Below are 19198 nucleotides of genomic sequence, written 5' to 3'. Positions count from 1 at the left end.
AACATATAGGAGGATATTTATGAGAAAGGCGACACTTACTACTAATGGTTGTACTGAACTTGGCCAAAAAGGAACCAACGGTAGGTTAGTACGAGTATCGACGTGGCTGGATTCCATGCAGGCCCAGTTACATGATATAGAGAATTTTTTTTTTAATGATATAGATATTTGAGAAGCATTGGATATAAGCTTTCTATGAATCTACCGAATAGATTTTGAAATAAAAATAAGAGAGCTTTAAAAAAGATGCTGCAAACCTATCATGGGAGTAACCAGAGAACAAAGTTTGGCATTGGCAATAATCCTGCAAAAAAAACAAACATATTGCCAATTCACAGATGAACACAGAGTGGAGTGCACACCGCTTGATTATATACTCATGCCATCAAAATTACCATATGTAGAAACAAGGTTTCAATCCTTTGCGGTTGTAATTGCAAAGAAATGGCTCATGGATGATGAATCACAAGCCAAAGTTACATTATTTAGTTTCCAAGCAAAGAAGTCAAAATTGCCAAGACGGCAACTACGATCATGATGTTAAGAAAGTAATTGGATTGTAAAGGCTTATTTGGGCTGCCTCCTATAGCTTCATACTCTGCCCTTATCTTCTGCCTCATAGCATCCGATAGCTCTCTCTGCAATTCAAATACAAGTTTCATTTTATTTCTAATGTTTTTCTCAATATTATTCCAATATTTTAAGTATTCGCTGTTGGAAAAAGCTTCATGTTGTGCTATTAAAAGACGCAGCAGAAGAAAAGATGATTCGTTGTTTTTAATCCTGCAAGTCATGAAAGTAGCACAATAAATTTCCATTAAGAAGAGACACAGCATGCTTATCTTTGCACGACTCTTTGAAATCGTTGGAAGAAACGAAGGAAAGAGAGAGAAAGAAAAGCCAAATCTCTACCTTCTTTTCACCAGAAGAGTATTTCGCGGCCACAAATGGCTCTGGTGCAGCAGCTTTGGGTCCATCATCTATGGAGATACCCTGCACCATTCCAATGATATCAATTTAACTGTAAAGACCCCGTAAAAGTGACTGTCATCCCACTGTTCTTTAATCATTTTAATAAACGAAACCTTCCAATACAAATGTATTGACTTGATATAATCACTGACCTCTGGAGGATCGAACTTTGCCCCTAGATTGCTGAGTTTGGCATGAGCTTCGGCGTAGTCCTTGAAAAATGTCTCTTGATCCTCTGCATATTTTTCAGCATAGACCTGCAAAAATCTCTCAGGTAGATATGCCTTCCAACTTTAGGATGGATACTTCTGAGGTTTAGTCTGAACATATTCATTTACCTTGAATGATGGGTCCTCAAATAATGCAGCATCTGTAGGCAAAACTAGTAGGTCCTCATCTCTTTGTGCTTTGATGTCCTAAATGGATATGCATGCTAGAATCACCATATAACGCAGAAAAGAACATAACCTTCAACACTTGAAAAGAACTTACCTTGAAATAACTATTATCGAATTTCAACCATTGCACTGTCCAAGATTGTCCTCCAGGTGCGCCAGGTCCATCTTTCTGTGGAGTGATGAAACAATAAAGTTAATGAACAACAGGATATTCACTGCCAATCCAGCATAAGATTTCATTACATTAGACACAACCACATTTTCAGTGCTGGCTTAGTGAATAAAAGTACTTGATTAATTTAAAGGAAACTATCATATTTATTCAGCCTTTCAAGTACCAAATTTTGAAGACCTGTCAGCACATTTTATATTATTAGCAACTGGCATATATGCTTTAAGTAAATATAAGTTAAATTATGACAACCTTTAACATGCCAATTGTGAAGTCCAGATAGCATATGGCATATTTCCAGAAGGGAACTACAAGGATATTAAAAAAGTGGAATCTCATTATAGTAATACAAACAAAGGACTGAACTTTTGGTTTCCATTACATAGAAGTACGTGACCATAGAATTCTATCTTAGGGTCTCTCATCTTTTAGTTTTGCACCTTCCATCAAAAGATTACATGCTCTAAATGAATTTCACTAGTTAGATTACATCAAACTGTATAGGTTTCCAGCTCTAATGCAATAACTAATATCAAGAAGAAATACCAAGATCTAAGGAACTAACACCTTGTTTGGATGGAGAAAATAAGAGAGAAGAGAAGAGAAAATACGAAGATAGAAATATTTCCTCTCATTTGGATAGAAATTTTATGAGAGAATGGAGGTGAAAGGAAAAGAAAATAATAACCTCTAACGATCACTTTTTTTTCTCTCTGGGAATAGAGAGAAAGTGAGAGAAAGGAAGAGAAAAACTAAAATTTATCTCCATTTCCCTTCTTTCCTCTCGTATTATCCAAACTTCTTCTCTTTTATGTCCCTTTCTCTTCCCTTCTTTTCTCTTGTATTATCCAAACAAGACGAGAAAATTATTTTCTCTTCTGATCTTCTGATCTTCTGTCCCTTTCTCTTCCTTCTTATCTCTCCTACTGACCATCCAAACATAGTCTAAGTCTAGATAAAGGTAGAACACTCACATATCCTCTCAAGTTGTTTTCTAAGGCAAGCAATTTCTGATAATGGATCCTGATCATAAATTACTACCATCATACTGTCCTATATATAGAACAGACAGTAAAAACTCCATCTTGCCAATTGAGAAAAGCTGCACAGATCACAATTGAGAAGAAAATAATTTATGCCGTGGTCTCCCAACTTGCTGCATACTACTTCATATGGTGAAAAGTGTAACATCCTACAAAGAATTTTCCAAATGTGTTTTAATTGATATATGTAGTAACTGAACTTCAAATCAATTTGCTTAACTTAGGTCCAAGTTTCACCAGCGGTCATGTATCAGGGTCAGAACTGAAGCTTGCTTTTTGCATGAGCATCAAAAGCCGGCCCAACTCCGCATAAATTCAGCAGACCTTATTTCCAAAATGAACTCAATAGTTTTCTGATATTGCTGTGCTTCTGCTTTTGGTGGTCTAAGGTACAAAGATTAAATGAGAAAGCACCCTCTCAGTGTACACACGAGGGCTGACAAAATAAACAAGCGGCTTGGGCTTGGCTAAGCCGAGCTTAAACAAAAAATATGGCCCAAAATTAGTTTCAAGCTGAGCCTGAGACAAAGCTAGTTCACTCAGGCTCAGTTTGGTAAGCTCAAAAAATATTAAATATTATCTATTAATATATATATATACACTATGTATATGTTTTAGGTTCAGGTTAGGCTCAGGTCAGGCTCGGAATTGAGCTCAGCTCATTTATGGCATGAATGAGCTCATTTAAGGCTTGAACTGAGCTCAGCTTGAATTGGGTCAGGCCATAAATGGCTTGAAAATATGTCGTTTAAGACTCTGACTTGGCTCAACTTGAGCCAAGTTGAGTTCTAAACAAAAAATAGGGCTTGAAATCAATTTCGAGCCAAAGCCGGCTCACTTAGACTGGGCTCCTTTGCACCCCTAGTACACACAAATGAGATTCCATGACTGATAAGCTAGTTGATATTGGCCAAGTTACAGATTGCATAAAGTTAGATGAAGTGTACACTAGACTTTTAGTATTTCCAGTAAAACCTTTAAAGGATTCTCAAATTTTATGATGCATGGACTATTCATTTGCATTAAATGAAATTGAGAAGAATAAATCAGAAAAATAAGTCTGGATAAATGTCTAGAGAAGTAAGTACTTAGAGAAGCTATTGTTGTGTAAATTTCTAGAGTAGATAATCTGTGAGGTAGTATCTGAATTTAGCAAATGTACTTCTTACTACTTCTTAGCATGATTTCACCTAAAAAATTATAGTAACATACAGTATACTTCGTTTCTGGTTTTCCCCAGCCACTGCGTTCTGGTCTAGACCTTCCAAGTGTATGTGCTCCAGATAGGGCAACAATTTCCTGCAGACAGACATCAAACAGCTGAAAAGATTACTCTAACATAGATAAATACATTAACTGTATTCATGAATTTCTATGAGCATAAACCTTGTCATTAAGTCCCATCCTGTAGAATACATCACGCAAATGCTGAGCAGGTGAAGGTGGGCCAGCATCTGAACATACAAAACAGAACAATGATATCAGTTAAATGCAACAAAATGAAGAAAGAAAAGCTGAACAAGTGCAGAATAAAGGTCTTCTAGATGATTCCAGAAAACCTGTTGACAACAATGAATGATAACATCATTGAAAGTGAAAGGGCAAAGATGTACATGTTTAATTTGTGCACTGTTTAATCAACTGAATTACTAACCAGGGAGCTTCCCCTCAACTGGGCATTGCTCTGGTCCAGTGACATCAACCCTCCCATATTGCATGGGAATTTTGGGGCCACCAGCTTCCTGAAATGAGAATGGTGAAAATATGAGTAACACTTCATTCAAATTTTTTCTCATATTAGATATAGAACTACTCAAGTTAGAAGCCAATTAAGACCTCAATGGCTGTAGCACTGGCTAGCTGAAACAAATCCGCATAAGTAACATCTGTATATTTGTCCTTGATTGGTTGGATAAGCTTTAAAGCGTTTATGAGACCTGCAGTACCATGTTAACATCATCCGCAATGGGAGAAAAGCTTATAGTGTATATGGTAGAGAAATTTTACCAGCATTGGCTGCATGTTTTAACTCTACTTCATATCTCAGGCTTCCATTAGCTCCACCTCGTTGCGGCCAGTCCTCAATGTTCTTGTCATATGTACCTGAATCATGCCATCCCAGACGAACCTGTAACCCGCAGACTCATCAGAAAAAGGCAAAAATTTCCGGTAAGAGTACCCAAAGTTCCAATCTTATTGAAAAAAGAAGTGTCAACATAAGATAGAGCAATTCTAAATAACACAGACAATTCTCCTATACTACTTTTTTAGCAATAGTATATGTAATTATATGCTAAAACAACTAAAGTAGTCAAGATACAAAGCCGAACAAGTAATAAGCTCTCATCAGGCAAGCCAAAAATATTTCCAATAAGAGTCATCAAAGTTCAAATCATATTAGGAAAAAAATAGCATTGAACAATAGAATAATTCTAGCAATAGTAGATGTAATCAAATGCCAAAACAACTCGATTATGTTAGCACTTAAGAATTGTTTCGATAATGTATTTCATATGACAGTTTGACTTAGGATTCCTTTTTCGTACCAAGATGGGATGGCAGAAGGTAGATTTCAATAGATCCTTGATGTCTTCCCTCGCGCTCCTCAGCTGCGCCGGATCCGACGCCGCGCACCTCGCCGCCATCGAGCTCATCCCACGCCCCACCTACAAATCCCAGTTCAATTGATGACGATGGTAGTCAAATAAACAAATAAGCAAGCAACTCGGCCGCAATAGAAACTAACCTGGAAGAGGCGGGGATTGAGATGAAACGAAGAAGAGGAGGAGGAGTAGTTGGAAGAGGAGGAGAGGCGGAGAAGAGATCGGGAGGAGAGGCGACGGGGAGAGGAGACGAATGGGAGGGCGGATCGGGTCGCCGCCATGGCTTTCTTGGGGAGGAGGGTGGCGCCGAGGGCGGCCATGGAGGTGGAAGAGGAGAGACGCTCCGACATGGCTAGCTGACGGCTGTGAGGACGCGCCTACGGGATGATGGGCTTTCGGATGGCGGCCACAGGCCACTGCCTTCGCTTTTTCTTTGATACGTGAGAGCCCAATCTGGTGCGGCCAATGGAGGAGCGACATGTGGGTTGAATGTTTGGTTGGGTTTTAGAAAAAAAAATGAATTAGTGGAGGATTCTAGGCTGGGTTGGTGAACTTGGGCCAGAATTTTTGACCAAAATGAGACAAAGTATAGTATATATTTATAATAAAGTTTTAAGGAAAGGAATTAAATTTTATCAAAAACTCCTAAATTAGAAACAGAAGCTAGAATGCGAGATGCGGTTTAGCTATCTCGTTTGTTGTGTTGAGGGTGACGGTGACGACGACGGTGTGCAAAATCATTCCGACTTTTATTAGGTAAGGTTATACTAATCGCACCGAAAATTTTATTCACGGTCCAACTCATTACTTACTTAAGTCTGCAAAATTTTATTAGCCCATTAGATATCAGGCTTGAATTTAACGTAATGAGCCTAATATAACGAGTTGAATTTAAAAAATATTATATTTTATCGGGCTTCTATGAAGATATTTTAGTTATCTTTCATAGTAATATGCTTATATATTGATATCTAGTTCACTAAATATATGATGTGGAATTAAAAAAAAAACTATGAGAATATACATGTATTATAATCTAGGCACAAATCGGGCAAGTTCAGGTCGAGATTGGGCAAAAGTTCGATAGGCTTCATTTGGATACAAGTGAATTAATTTTATTTTCAATTTATTGACCACGAGCCTATAAATTAGACGTTATATATATATATATATCCTAATATATAGGTTAGATAACTGAGCTAATCATCTCACAAATAAAATATCATAAGAAATCCAAACATACGCACATAATGCTCCTATTGAAAATTCATCAAATATCAACTCTAATCTCTCTGGATGGATTTGAACCTATCACCTTCATCATAGATTGGTATGACCCAATCATTATATAAATTAAGGAAATTGAGTATTCAATTGTTTGGAATAAGTTAGAAATTAGTGAAATCCATTCACTAGCTTAAATTAACAAAATAAATATTTATCTTTGATATTAAATTATCAAATTTTTGTTACGTTAGTTGCTTAATTTTAGGGTGCCAGATAGGTTTTGACTTTTTTCAATTTGCAATAACCACTAAGCACTTGCTCAAGCTTACGTGGGTTATTATTTTCATATTTTCAGCTCATATTGTTTACTATATGCATATTAAAAGGCTTATTTTTCTTCAATAAAGTAAGATTATTCAACCAATTTGCTCAAGTCTTCTTTGTTCATTACTATTGTTTTAAAATTTTCTCTACAAATTGGCATCAGAGCACCCCCTCAAGGGCTTGAGAAAAGGGGGAGCAACAGTCTTTTGAGTGATTTTCAAACACTAAAGAGAAAGAAAAATAATGAGTCAAAAGAAGAGCTTCGTGCCATTCCACGTTTTGATGGTCACTATTACCATTGGAGCATGCTCATGGAGAATCTCTTGAGGTCCAAGGGTTATTGGAACCTTATTGAAATTGGTTATGAAGAACGAGAGGCAACAGTTGTATTGTCCGAGGCACAGCAAAAGTAATTGGAGAATTTGATGCTCAAAGATCTCAAAGTGAAGAATTACCTATTTCAAGCAATAGACATGATTATCCTTGACAAATTCTGGAGAAGCGTACCTCGAAATAAATATGTGATTCAATAAAGAAGTTAGAGGGCAATGCTAGGGTAAAGCGTTCAGCTTTTCAAGCATTGAGAAGAGATTTTGCGGTACTAGAAATGAAGGCAAGTGAAATCATCACTGAGTATTTTACTAGAGTTATGAGTGTGACAAATAAAATGAGGAACAATGGGGAAGTAATGAAGGATATCACCATTGTGGAGAAGTTCTTAGAACCTTAATCAAGAAATTCAATTATGTAGTTGTCTCGATTGAAGAGTCAAATGACATCGACACACTTATAATTGATGAACTCCAGAGCTCACCGGTGATACATGAGCAAAAATTCCACAAATCTAGTGGAGGCGAGAATGCCTTAAAAGTGAGCTCAAAAGAAAATAGTGCTATAAGAGTAAGAGGCTGAGCCACTTTTAGGGGAAGAGGTAGAGGAAGAGGAAGATAGCTTCAATAAAGCTATTGTTGAGTGCTACAATTGTCACAAATTAGAACATTTTCAGTATGAATGTCCATCTTGGGCCAAGGAGGTGAACTATGCTGAATTTGGAGAGGAAAAAGAGTTATTATTTATATCTTATGTTGAGTTGCATAATATAAAGAGAGAAGAAATTTGGTTCCTCGACTCGGGATGCTCAAACTATATGTGTGGAGACAAGTCAAAATTTAGTGAGATGAATGAAGCTTTCAAGTAGTTGGTGAAACTTGGCAACAATACAAGGATGAATGTGATTGGTAAAGGAAGTGAGATTGAACGTAAATAGAGTGAATCACATGTATAGAGACAAGTCAAAATTTAGTGAGATGAATGAAGCTTTCAAGTAGTTGGTGAAACTTGGCAACAATATAAGGATGAATATGCTTGGTAAAGGAAGTGTGAAATTGAACGTGAATAGAGTAAATCATGTAGTTCAAAATGTGTTCTATGTACCTGAATTAAAGAATAACCTCTTAAGCATAGGCCAACTATAAGAGAAAGGATTGACTATTCTCATTCAATTTAGAATGTGCAGGATATATCATCCAACCAAAGGCCTAATTTTGCACACCAAAATGACTACAAATAGGATGTTTGTGCTATTTGCTCAAACTCAAGAGAAGAAAGAGGCTTGCTTTCACACCACAACACAAGACCAAACACATCTATGTCATTGTAGATATGGTCACCTTAGCCATAAGTGATTAAGAACACTCCAATGCAAGAGGATGGTCTAAGGCCTACCTCAATTACCTACATCCACTATTGTATAAACAGATTGCATAAAACGGAAGCAATATCGAAAACCAATTCCTAAAAAGAGTCAGTGGAGAGCAACACAAGAGCTATAGTTGCCCATGCAGATATTTGTGGTCCTATCACTCCATCATTTAAGAGTCAAAAGAGGTACATCGTATGCTTCATAGATAATTACACTAGAAAATTATGGACATATTTTTTGTTAGAGAAGTTAGATGCATTCTATTACTTTAAATGTTTCAAAATGTCTGTGGAAAAAGAAAGTGGATTGTCTATTAAATGCTTATGTACAAATAGAAAAGGTGAATTCAACTCCTTTGAATTCAATGAGTATTTCATGTTAAATGGTATAAGGAGGCAGTTAACTACAACTTACATCCTCCACAACAAAATAGAGTAGCTGAGCGTAAGAATAGGATTGTGATGAACCTTATTAGATCAATGTTGTCTGAGAAGAAAGTGCCAAAGACCTTTTGGCCTGAGGCTGTGAGATAGACAATTTATGTATTAAATAAATCTCTAACATTTGCAGTCAAGGAGATGACACTAGAGGAAGCATGGAGTGGTGAAAAACAATCAATTGAGCATTTTAGGGTGTTTGGATGTGTGGCACACACTTATATTCCAAATACAACGAGGACAAAACTTGAAGATAAAAGTGTTAGTTGTGTGCTTCTTGGTATAAGTAATGAGTCCAAGGATATAGGATTTATGATCCTAGTGCAAGAAAGGTTATAGTGAGCCAAAATGTTATCTTTAAAGAAGAAAAACAATGGAATTAGGATGCAAGTTACAGAGAAGAAATATTGATGGACTTGGGATGGGGAGATAGTGAAGATGGTGCAAATAGTGAAGATGAGATTGAAGAAAACATAGATGAGGAATAAGAAGGTTATGGAGCTGAAAATAGAACTCAAAGTGACTCAAGTGAAGTAGACGATGAAAGTCAAAATGAGACAAATAAAGAAGGGATGAATGCTAGGGAGGGCAAAGCTAGGCAACCTCCAATTTGGATGAAAGACTATGTCTCAGGAGAAAGATTGTCTGAAGGAGAAGATATTATCAACATGGCCTTAGTTGACTCCACAGATCCTGTGACATTTAAGGAGGTAGTAAAAAATACTAGATGGAGGCAAGCCATGGAAGCGGAGATCAAAGCCATAGAGAAGAACCAAACCTAGGAGTTAGTAACAAGTGCAAAGAAAATTAGGGTCAAGTGGATTTACAAAACTAAGCTAAGCAAGCTTGGTGAGATAGATAAGCACAAAGCAAAGCTGGTGGCAAAGGAATATTCACAAGAACATGGAGTAGACTATACAGAGGTTTTTGCACCTGTAGCTAGAATGGATACTATGAGGATAGTGATAGCACTAGCTGCACAACGAGGCTAGACATTATTCCAGCTAGATGTCAAGTCTGCCTTCTTATATAGCACCTTAAGTGAGAATGTGTGTGTGGATCAACCAAAAGGCTATGAGAAGAAGGGAAGAGAGCATATGGTTTACAAACTCTACAAGGCTTTGTATGGCCTAAAACAAGCTCCAAGAGCTTGGTTTAGTCGTATAATGTCTTATTTTCTCAAAGAATGATTTCAGAAAAGTCAAAGTGAGCATACATTATTCTTCAAGTGGAACAAAGAAGGCAAAGTTCTTATTGTTAGTGTGTATATTGATGATCTTATTTATATTGGTAATGATGAACTTATGATGATTAAATTCAAAGAATCTATGCAAAAGGAGTTTGACATGACAGACTTGGGGAAGATGAAGTTTTTTTAGGTATTGAAGTGCTACAAGGCTCAAATGGAATTTACATTTGCTAAAGAAAGTATGCAATGGACATTCTAAAACGTTTTGGCATGGAAGGAAGTAATTCAGTATGCAATTCAATAGTGTCAGGTTCTAAGTTGAGCATAGATGAAGAAGGAGTCAAAGTGAATGAGACTCAGTTTAAACAAATTGTTGGAAGCTTGATGTAAATCACAGCTACAAGTCCAGACTTAATGTTTGTAGTTTGTCTCATCAGTCATTTCATAGCTACACCAACTGTGTTGCATCTCCAAGCTGTTAAGAGAGTTCTTAAGTATCTAAGAGGGACAATCAACAATGGCATTTTGTACAATAAAGGAGGAGCCGAAGACTTGATGGCATTCACTGATAGTGATTATGCCGAGATAGAAAAAGCACTTCTGGATATGTGTTCTTGATGAATGGGGCAACAATTTCTTGGTCTTCTAAGAAGCAACCTATTGTAACTTTGCCCATAACTGAAGCTGAGTTCATTGCAACTACCGGTTGTGTTTGTCAAGCAGTTTGGATGAGATGGATATTGAAAGAAATGGGGTATAGACAAGAAGGATGCACAATCATAATGTGTGATAATAGCTCAACCATAAAGCTGTCAAAAAAACTAGTCATGCACGGGAGAAGTAAACACATTGATATGAGGTTCCATTTCTTGAGCAGATTGCAAACATACTCACTAAGCCTTTGAAGTTGGAAGTTTTTCAGAGACTTCGTGGACAACTTGGTGTATGTGAGGTACCAAATGTATATTAAATGCTTTGATTGTATTTTAGTTTAAGGGAGGGTTTGTTATGTTAGTTGCTTAATTTCAGGGTCACAGATAAGTTGACTCTTTCAATATTATTTCCATATTTTCAGCTCAGGTTGTTTGCTGTATGCCTATTAAAAGGCTTATTTTTCTTCAATAAAGTAAGATTATTCAGCCAATTTGCTCGAGTCTTCTTTGTTCATTACAATTGTTTCAAAGTTTTCTCTACAATTTCATTACAGCTACTAAAATTCAAATTCATCACTTAGTGCTTCGAAACAGCAAATTTTGAAAAACTAGAATTCTAAATCAACTGAATGTTATGAATTTGGGGTTTCTAATATAGAAGTTGGTGAAAGTATGAAGAGACCAGTACACTGAAGATCAAAGCAATCTCTTGCTTGAGAATTGCTAATTATTACATAAACAATTAAACAGAAGTAATGGAACAAAGAGTTAGCAAGTGAGAGCATTACTCTGTCAGAAAATGAGCTAACAGCTCAAATAATAGGAAAACAGGATAATAACTTGTAGTTCTTCTGTATATCAAACAACTCAAGGGAAAAGACCAAGTCCTTAGAGATGATCACAAACTGCTTTTGTAAAATCTGTTGTCGATGAGCTTCCGCCAAGGTCTACGGTTCGATATTTTCCTTCCGCAATTGTGTTGAGTATTGCATTATGGATTTGATTGGCCTTATCATTGAGTTGCAAGTGGCGTAACATCATGACAGAACTCAGCAGGAGAGCTGTTGGGTTAGCGAGATTCTGGACAACCAAATAAGAAAAATGTCATCAGGAAACCATCAAGGTGAGTCAAGACATGGGATCCATGAAGGGAAGGTGGTAATTGCATGTTCATAGCGTAATGTAGGGAGAAACTTCAGATAATGATGCCTACAATGTGGAGAAGTGCATGCAAGATACACCAAGACAACAACATTAATTGCCAGCTCTCTCAAACAAGCTAAATCAAGAGAGAGGAACAAGAATTTCAAAACTTTCAACAGGATTTCTTCATGCATGTAATATCTCAATTGGCTTTCCTGTATCTTTTCTCTTGGTAAATGACTAAATTAAATGGGAAACATAGTTGACGGCAATCACCTTGCCAGCAATATCAGGAGCAGAGCCATGCACAGCTTCTGCAAGAGCAATGCCTCCTTCACCAATGTTGCAGCTACAAAGGAATCAGGAGATTAAGTCAATTTACAACCAGCAAGCCAAAAAGAAAAAAAAATATTTAAAAAGAAGAAGAAAGAAAGAAACTCCCAGTTACCTGGGAGTCAAACCTAAGCCACCAATTAAACCAGCACAGAGGTCACTGATGATGTCCCCATAAAGATTTGGCATCACTAACACATCGAAGAGAGTAGGGTTTTTCACAAGCTGTAATAAGGCAAATGTATAATAAGAATAAGATAAGTAGAAGCAGCTATTTTCAAGATGTAAATGGGGTTAATAACATCGAATGGAAGTCAATCTTCAAAAAATGTTTTGACACAGATTATAGCTTCATCAATACCATCATACAACAGTTGTCAATGATGACTTCCTCATAGGTTATTTCAGGATACTTCTCTGCAACCTCACGGCAACACTGCACAGGCAAATGAAGAATGAGCTTGGTAGATGTGTCCATCTAACAAGAATGTAGCAACTACAATAAACACAACCTTGAGAAAGAGACCATCAGTCTTCCGCATGATGTTAGCTTTGTGTATAGCAGACACTCTTTGGCGGCCATTACTTTTGGCATAATGAAAAGCATATTCTGCCACACGTAAACTTGCCTGGCGAGTAATGATTTTCAGGCTTTCTACAACACCTCTCACCACCTGGAGTGATGCATATAGGATTGTTTAAAGAATATCACTACACAAAGCACAAGGTTTTGAAGGAAAACAATATAGCAACAAATGATCAGCACAATTTTTACCTGATGTTCAAGGCCACTGTACTCTCCTTCGGTGTTTTCACGAATTGTGACCAGATTTACATCATCATATCGAGTTTTATACCCAGAAAGACTGTAGCAAGGTCTAACATTGGCATAGAGACCAAGTTCTTTCCTTAATGTAAGGTTTAAGGACCGGTGGCCCTTTCCAATAGGTGTAGCCATAGGACCTTTCAATCCCACACCATTTCTCCGCACTGACTCCAGACTTTCCCATGTTAGAAAGCTCTCTGTTCTGGGGTCCACTTGGTCGCCAACAAAATGTTCTTCCCATTCTATGGGTACTTGTGCAGCATTGAAGATCTGCACTGACACGTTATTTATAACACGAGTAGGAAATATCAATGTTGAAAACTTGAAATGACAATAAGATTAAAGCATAAGCATCAATAACAATGTCTTCACTCTTCACAGAGTAATGTATACCAAATAGCATGGATGCCATCTTTCCTAGCAAGAGGATGGAAAAGGGAAGTTCCAGAAAGAGCTTAATATAATAAGTGAAGAATATTAATATTCTTTAATCTTTTTCTGTTCAACCATTGCCAAGACACTCCTCTAATTATTTCATCTAAACTAAGGAGTGGTAAGTTTCTATCAGATAGCGAATAAACAATAAAGAAAATGGATTCTTGGGCATAGATAATTTGTTGTCATCGTGCTATTGAAAGCAGGTTTGCAAAGTACTATCATTAGTGTCAGAATTATGTCACTATATCCATGAAATAATTACATGATTATTAGAAAGTCAATTATAATTTTTTTTACAGAAGGAATAGTCCTGCTTAATTAAGTACAACAGATAATAGTCCTGCTTAATTTCATGAAAGTTCCACTGTGCCAAAAGGGAAAGGAAGACTACTCCACAATAAACCCCTAGAAGGAGAGCCATACATGTTCTTTAGGGAACTTAATACCTCTTGCACAGAGAAATGGAATACTTTTTGTAGACTATTGCATATGATAATATGCAAAACATTGTTGTTATTCTCTAATCTCCAACTCCTATGAAATCTGTAGCATAAATTTACATAATCTTGTTTAGCTGCATAACATTGTCACACAACCACCAGCTCAACTAGTCAATTCGAAACATATCATTTCAACTGGAAAGTGGGAAGAACCATAGAAATAAGGTGAATGCTGGAGAAAATGCAAATGATAACAAACCAAACCAAAATGAATGAGCAATTGAAAGCGAGATCCCTCTGGGCGAAGATTAAATTAATCAAACCCTTTGATCTGACACCTTAGTTACGCTAGCACTTAAAAGTGCATAGTGACTCAAGCAAGTGGACAGACTGAGATTGGACTGAAAAGTTTTAGGCACATGGAGATTTCTATTAGAAGATCGACTCCCTCTATGACTGTAAAGATGCAAAGCATTCCTTGGCAGTTTTAAAAACTTGTGCTTTATCTGAGAAGTACAAAAGGAGCCAGAGTTGCAGCAACAATAGTTTCTCAGCAAAAATCAATACTTTTCACTGCTACTGAAAACTGATTTAAGGATGAACCATAGTTGTACTTAATATATGCAATATATGAACTTGCATAGCCACCCACGTACTGCATAGATGTAATGTGGTACCATGGCAGCTTGATCATCCACATGCCAAGGCCACATCTTAGAATGTTGCTTGCCCTCACTTGGACTCTTTATATGTCAATAGGAACTTTTCATTGGTTGTATGAGCTCAAACTGCAACTTAATCGTAGCTTAAACATTATCTAGCACAGTAAAATTCACGGCAAACAGCCAAGCACCTCTTCACCAATTGTTCTTTGGTCAAGATTTTGGCATCATTTCTAGACTGTAGATGTCAGATCGGCATGGACCATAAAATTTTGGGTTCTCCCAAGAACCTTCACCGGTTTGCTAACATACTCTAGCCGACACCCTATTGTTGGCAAAAGGCCTAAACAGTGATGATAATGTATTGCCACAGCAAAATTTAAGAACTAAAAGGATTTTAATATCAAAACAACTCAAATACCAGTGACTTGCCAAAATAGAGATCCAAAATTTCCAGATTGTTGATGGCCGCAATTTTCTTTCATGTTTGAAATGATGTTTAATTATACTAGCACCTCATGTTTATCATATGTCAATCCAACAATCACATTGAGTCTAATAAAAAGATTTGATCATAAAGAGAACTATCATATCCTTAGAATATATCTTTTCTCAATGCCCCCAGCATTTTAAAGCAGCTTGTACTAGGAATATGGAAGTATCTCCATATAAACCTACTTACATACTCCCCAAAAAAAAATTTGTGGATGAAAAAGAATAAGGGAGAGATTACAAACAAATCAGGAACAATTTGAACGAGACAGAATTACAGTTTCATAGCCCAAGTCATCCGAGATCACTAACAAACAATCATGGCAGCTAAGAAAAAAAAATTACCTAATCACCTTATCGATGTAAAGGGAAGAATTTGAAATTAGCAAAAGAAGTATTAAAAACAAAACCTGCTTCACAGATTCCGCTATCTCTGGCCCAACTCCATCTCCAGGAAATAGTGTAGCTGTGATCGGTTGACTTGGAGAAGCAGCAGCGGAAAAATATCGAGAAGAGCGCGGCAAAATCCTGCCCGCCAACTGCTCGATAGAATTCCTCTGAAGTAATCGTCTCAACGCCATCACTCTGAGAACAATTCAACACCACAATTTTTTCAATCCCACCATCATAATAGCGAACTCTAGACAGCAATTAAAGTAATGACCATCAAATTATAGTAGTTGCACACAACAATCGAAGATTCTTTCCATATTTCCATACCTAAATCAAAGGAAGGGCATCAAGAATGATAATAGAAAGAAACCCAAGGAATAATACGGAATATTTTTACCTGGAAAAAGTCTTCTAATCCGCTGCGAGAGGAATTAGAAGACGAGGAGGGGAACCGCGACGGGGCGAATCGAGAGATCGACGACGGGAAGAAAAATAAAGCGAGATGACGATTTTGGGCTCCAGATGAAGAACGAAGAAATCGAAGAGGCGACGGAGACCCACAGTAGAAGGGGTAATATTGTAATTTGATCTTATCGTTTATAGTATATAGGGAAATTTTCATATAACGGCCACTATTTAAGAGACTTTGCGGTTCACACCCTGACATTTTTACTATTTATAAATAGACCCCTATGTCATATTAACCATGCCACTGCTTTCAATCAAAATCAAGTTAAAAGGGGTTTAGTTTTTAAAACAAAAATTACTATTTAGTTTTTCATTCATTTTTTTTATCTGTGTTCAAACATAGAAGAGTAATATTTTACATCGCTCTATCTATGCTGAATTAATTTGAACACAGTCAACACATCGATTGCGCCTATAGGATAATCTAACTAATATCTCTCATTCGTCTTATATTTAATATTGCATTAACTTTTTTTTATTTTCAATTGTATATACTCTCTAAATTTAATGGTCAAAAACATATACTTTCGTATTTTTACATATTATGTAGTCTATACGTTGAATTATAATTATTTAAAAAATAAACCGAAAGATATTTATTAAAAAAATATTGATTTTGAAATATATACATAGGATATGAAATTTTTGAAAGGTATATATACCTAACAAATAAATAAATTTTCACATATTTTAGTATAATTTTGAGGGTAAATATTTTTCGACTTGGATTTTGATTTTGCGAAGCGAATTTATTTGAATTATTCTTGATCAAATATGTTAGGGTGATATTTGGGCCAAATTAGCCCAATCCATGCACTGTTCATGGCCAAAAAACTATTCCGAATAAGAACATTTGCAGCATAAATTATGGCTCTAATTAGATGGATTTTAAATTAATTACGTGGGCTTGATAACATTGTTATCTTAGAGAATCCAATAATTGTTCGCCAGATGGGACTAAAAGGCCCAATAATTTGGCTGACAAAATTAACAATCTACCAAGCATGAGTTATTTATCTATCTTTTATTAGTCTAATCCCCATTATCACTAAAATATTGTGTACTTAAATAAATAGATTATGTTTTTTTTTATAATGTATGGAATTGATTCACATGCATGTCAGGAAATAATAATAATAATAATTGAAATAATAATAATGAATTTTGCTCCAAGAAGGTCAACAGATTATATTTTACAACAATTTCAGCATCACAAGGGTTTAATAAATTTGTGGGATTAATAAATTTGTTTGCCTTGAAAACTAGTTCTATTCTTATTTATGTTTATCGAAATAGATTATTCCTCAAACTTATTACTAAATATGATCTAATTTATTATAGCCCTAATAAAAACGCTGAACTAATTAATATTTTATCTTTAAGTAAAAATGCTAATCATAAAATAATTAGTATTTTATGTAAATAAATTCATTTAACTTAGTCTTTCAGCAGTAAAAGAACAAAACTAGCAAACCATAAAAAATTTTATTAGTGAATTATATCCCATTTGATAATAAATTTAAGAGATAATTTATTTTAATAAAAAATAAATAAATAAAGTTTCCCTTAAACAAATGTAGGATGCTTTTAAATAATTTTCTCTGACATTAAAATTCTACCAAGTGGCAAGTGGCAATTAGTTTAGTTTAGGGTGTCATTTATCTCACTGCCACCAAAAGGAGTTGGAGATATTTATAGAGCACAAGATAAGATAGTTTGGAATTGGATTCTTTCCTACATTTGTGAATCCAATATGTTCTACGGCTCAAAAGTCTTTCACACATGAAGAAGACTATGATAGATAATTTTATTAATCAAGGTACTTAATTAAAGGGAAATTTATAAATCGAGTCCTATAATTCAATAAGTATATGTAGCAAATATCATGTTGTTAGATCCGTTAGCTAAACTTAATTAAACATTTGATTATATTAATTATATTAAAAATATTATGAAAATATCATCGGCCAAGTTATATTTATTCGACCTATGCTAACTCAACCCAATTTAAATAAATCAAACCCAACTAAACTAAACATATAATCTATACTAAGGATATTTTATTATTTTAGAAATAAAATATCTCTAATTAATAGAATATTTTATACGGTGTTAATTCAAATCCAACTCGTGATATTTTTTTACATATATTTGCTAAATCATATGAGTCAATTTATAAATAGTAAAAATATAAGACATAAACCGCAGTTTCATTAAAATTTAAGGTACTATATGCAAAAAAAATTTAATTAAAAGAGAGAAAAATTTGTTTGTTAATATAAATATAAGTAAGTTAATTTGATTAAGCTAGAGCTCATTTCTAAACTAGTTCATTAGTTTAGTCTCATAGATAGCCTTGCTTATGTCTCAAAGTAAGTTTGAATTGAAATTGAATTACACTTAATTTGATATATATAAGTTTGAAAATTAACTCAATTTTTTTTAAAAAAAGCTATCCAGTGCGCTTTGTGGCGAACTTGAGGCCATTCTGGAAGCCATCAAACTACTATCCAAGACTAGTGAGGTTGTGGCAAAGTGAATCTTTTCTGATTGCTAGGTTTTTTTTTTTATCATTCATGAGCCCGAAGGCTAGATATGGGCTAGACAAAGGGCCAACCCTCCCTAGATACAGAGGCACTTTAGGCCTCACCGAGCTTTTAGCTATCTAGTCTAGGCTTCAAGCCATATGCGTCGCCGAACAATTGCTTCGAATCAAACGCTGCAAGACCCTGCTCCAAGCCGTTGCGTTGTCAAGCTGTTCTTCCAAGCTAACCGCACTGCCGAGCCATCAACCGAATCGAGCCAAGCCACCAAACTATCAACCACCAAACAATTTCTCCACAATATTGTTTGGGGTTGGAGTTGAACTCATGACCTCCTTGGTCATGAGCAAGATACCTACCAACTCTACTAGAGTTGGTTGGTTTTTCTGATTGCTAGGTTGCAGTCCTTGTAATTAATATTCATAATACAACGATCAATGGTACAGCTCAATCGTTCCTTCGCGAATATAGGGAGCTAATCTCTCTCACTCTATCCATTAGATTAAGTTATGCTTGACGTTCCAATAATATGTATGCTCATTTATTAACCCGTCGTGCTGTTCGCTGCAACAAAACAACGATTTGCACATGCTCTTTGCCTACAGACATTCCTAAAAAAACATTAACTCAATTAAACTCTTACCTAATCTACAAAGAAAGATTTGAATTAGAGTATAGCCTTCATAGCATTAATATTTTGTCACTAGCAAGTCTCTTGAAAAGATAATCTCTATTTTTTC

At 35.7% G+C, this 19198-nt stretch overlaps 2 protein-coding genes across 5 annotated transcripts; both read right to left on the bottom strand.

Moving 5' to 3' along the window:
- Positions 1 to 350: 350 nt before the first annotated feature.
- On the bottom strand, positions 351 to 5666 carry LOC140795131 (probable L-ascorbate peroxidase 6, chloroplastic/mitochondrial). 2 transcript variants are annotated; one of them, XM_073147534.1, is made up of 12 exons: positions 5332 to 5666; positions 5132 to 5251; positions 4593 to 4713; positions 4422 to 4522; positions 4240 to 4327; positions 3972 to 4039; positions 3798 to 3884; positions 1465 to 1539; positions 1311 to 1388; positions 1125 to 1229; positions 913 to 993; positions 351 to 783 (listed from the first exon to the last, which is right to left on the bottom strand). In XM_073147534.1, exons 1-12 carry the CDS (start codon positions 5536 to 5538, stop codon positions 778 to 780), a joined length of 1137 nt encoding a protein of 378 aa, XP_073003635.1. In that variant the 5' UTR covers positions 5539 to 5666; the 3' UTR covers positions 351 to 777. The 2 variants fall into 2 exon arrangements, with proteins under 2 accessions (XP_073003635.1, XP_073003634.1); XM_073147533.1 differs by having other exon boundaries at positions 351 to 638.
- A 5684-nt stretch (positions 5667 to 11350) lies between these two features.
- Positions 11351 to 16025, bottom strand: LOC140795783 (isocitrate dehydrogenase [NAD] catalytic subunit 5, mitochondrial-like). 3 transcript variants are annotated; one of them, XM_073148555.1, is made up of 8 exons: positions 15845 to 16025; positions 15465 to 15639; positions 12972 to 13292; positions 12709 to 12870; positions 12558 to 12632; positions 12312 to 12421; positions 12140 to 12212; positions 11351 to 11800 (listed from the first exon to the last, which is right to left on the bottom strand). In XM_073148555.1, exons 2-8 carry the CDS (start codon positions 15633 to 15635, stop codon positions 11609 to 11611), a joined length of 1104 nt encoding a protein of 367 aa, XP_073004656.1. In that variant the 5' UTR covers positions 15636 to 15639; positions 15845 to 16025; the 3' UTR covers positions 11351 to 11608. The 3 variants fall into 3 exon arrangements, with proteins under 3 accessions (XP_073004656.1, XP_073004658.1, XP_073004657.1); XM_073148557.1 differs by having other exon boundaries at positions 15465 to 15694; positions 15845 to 15941; XM_073148556.1 differs by having other exon boundaries at positions 15775 to 15890.
- Positions 16026 to 19198: the final 3173 nt, after the last annotated feature.

Source organism: Typha latifolia, chromosome 9 (genome assembly GCF_019914945.1).
Source record: "Typha latifolia isolate L0001 chromosome 9, TyphaL0001v2, whole genome shotgun sequence".
NCBI lineage: Eukaryota > Viridiplantae > Streptophyta > Magnoliopsida > Poales > Typhaceae > Typha > Typha latifolia.
The sequence above is the reverse complement of the archived record's forward strand: the minus strand, read 5'-3'. Positions and strand labels throughout refer to the sequence as shown.

What these genes read in the sequence shown, in the direction of transcription:
- LOC140795131 (XM_073147533.1), bottom strand. Translation starts at nt 5,538, where the DNA reads ATGTCGGAGCGTCTCTCCTCTTCCACCTCCATGGCCGCCCTCGGCGCC. An exon ending in TTGAGGACCCATCATTCAAG is followed by an intron (nt 1,230 to 1,310) that starts GTAAATGAATAT and finishes AGATTTTTGCAG; the next exon opens with GTCTATGCTGAAAAATATGC. An exon ending in CAAAGTTCGATCCTCCAGAG is followed by an intron (nt 994 to 1,124) that starts GTCAGTGATTAT and finishes GGAATGGTGCAG; the next exon opens with GGTATCTCCATAGATGATGG.
- LOC140795783 (XM_073148555.1), bottom strand. Translation starts at nt 15,635, where the DNA reads ATGGCGTTGAGACGATTACTTCAGAGGAATTCTATCGAGCAGTTGGCG. An exon ending in CTGATGGTCTCTTTCTCAAG is followed by an intron (nt 12,633 to 12,708) that starts GTTGTGTTTATT and finishes TTGCCTGTGCAG; the next exon opens with TGTTGCCGTGAGGTTGCAGA. An exon ending in TTGACAACTGTTGTATGATG is followed by an intron (nt 12,422 to 12,557) that starts GTATTGATGAAG and finishes GCCTTATTACAG; the next exon opens with CTTGTGAAAAACCCTACTCT.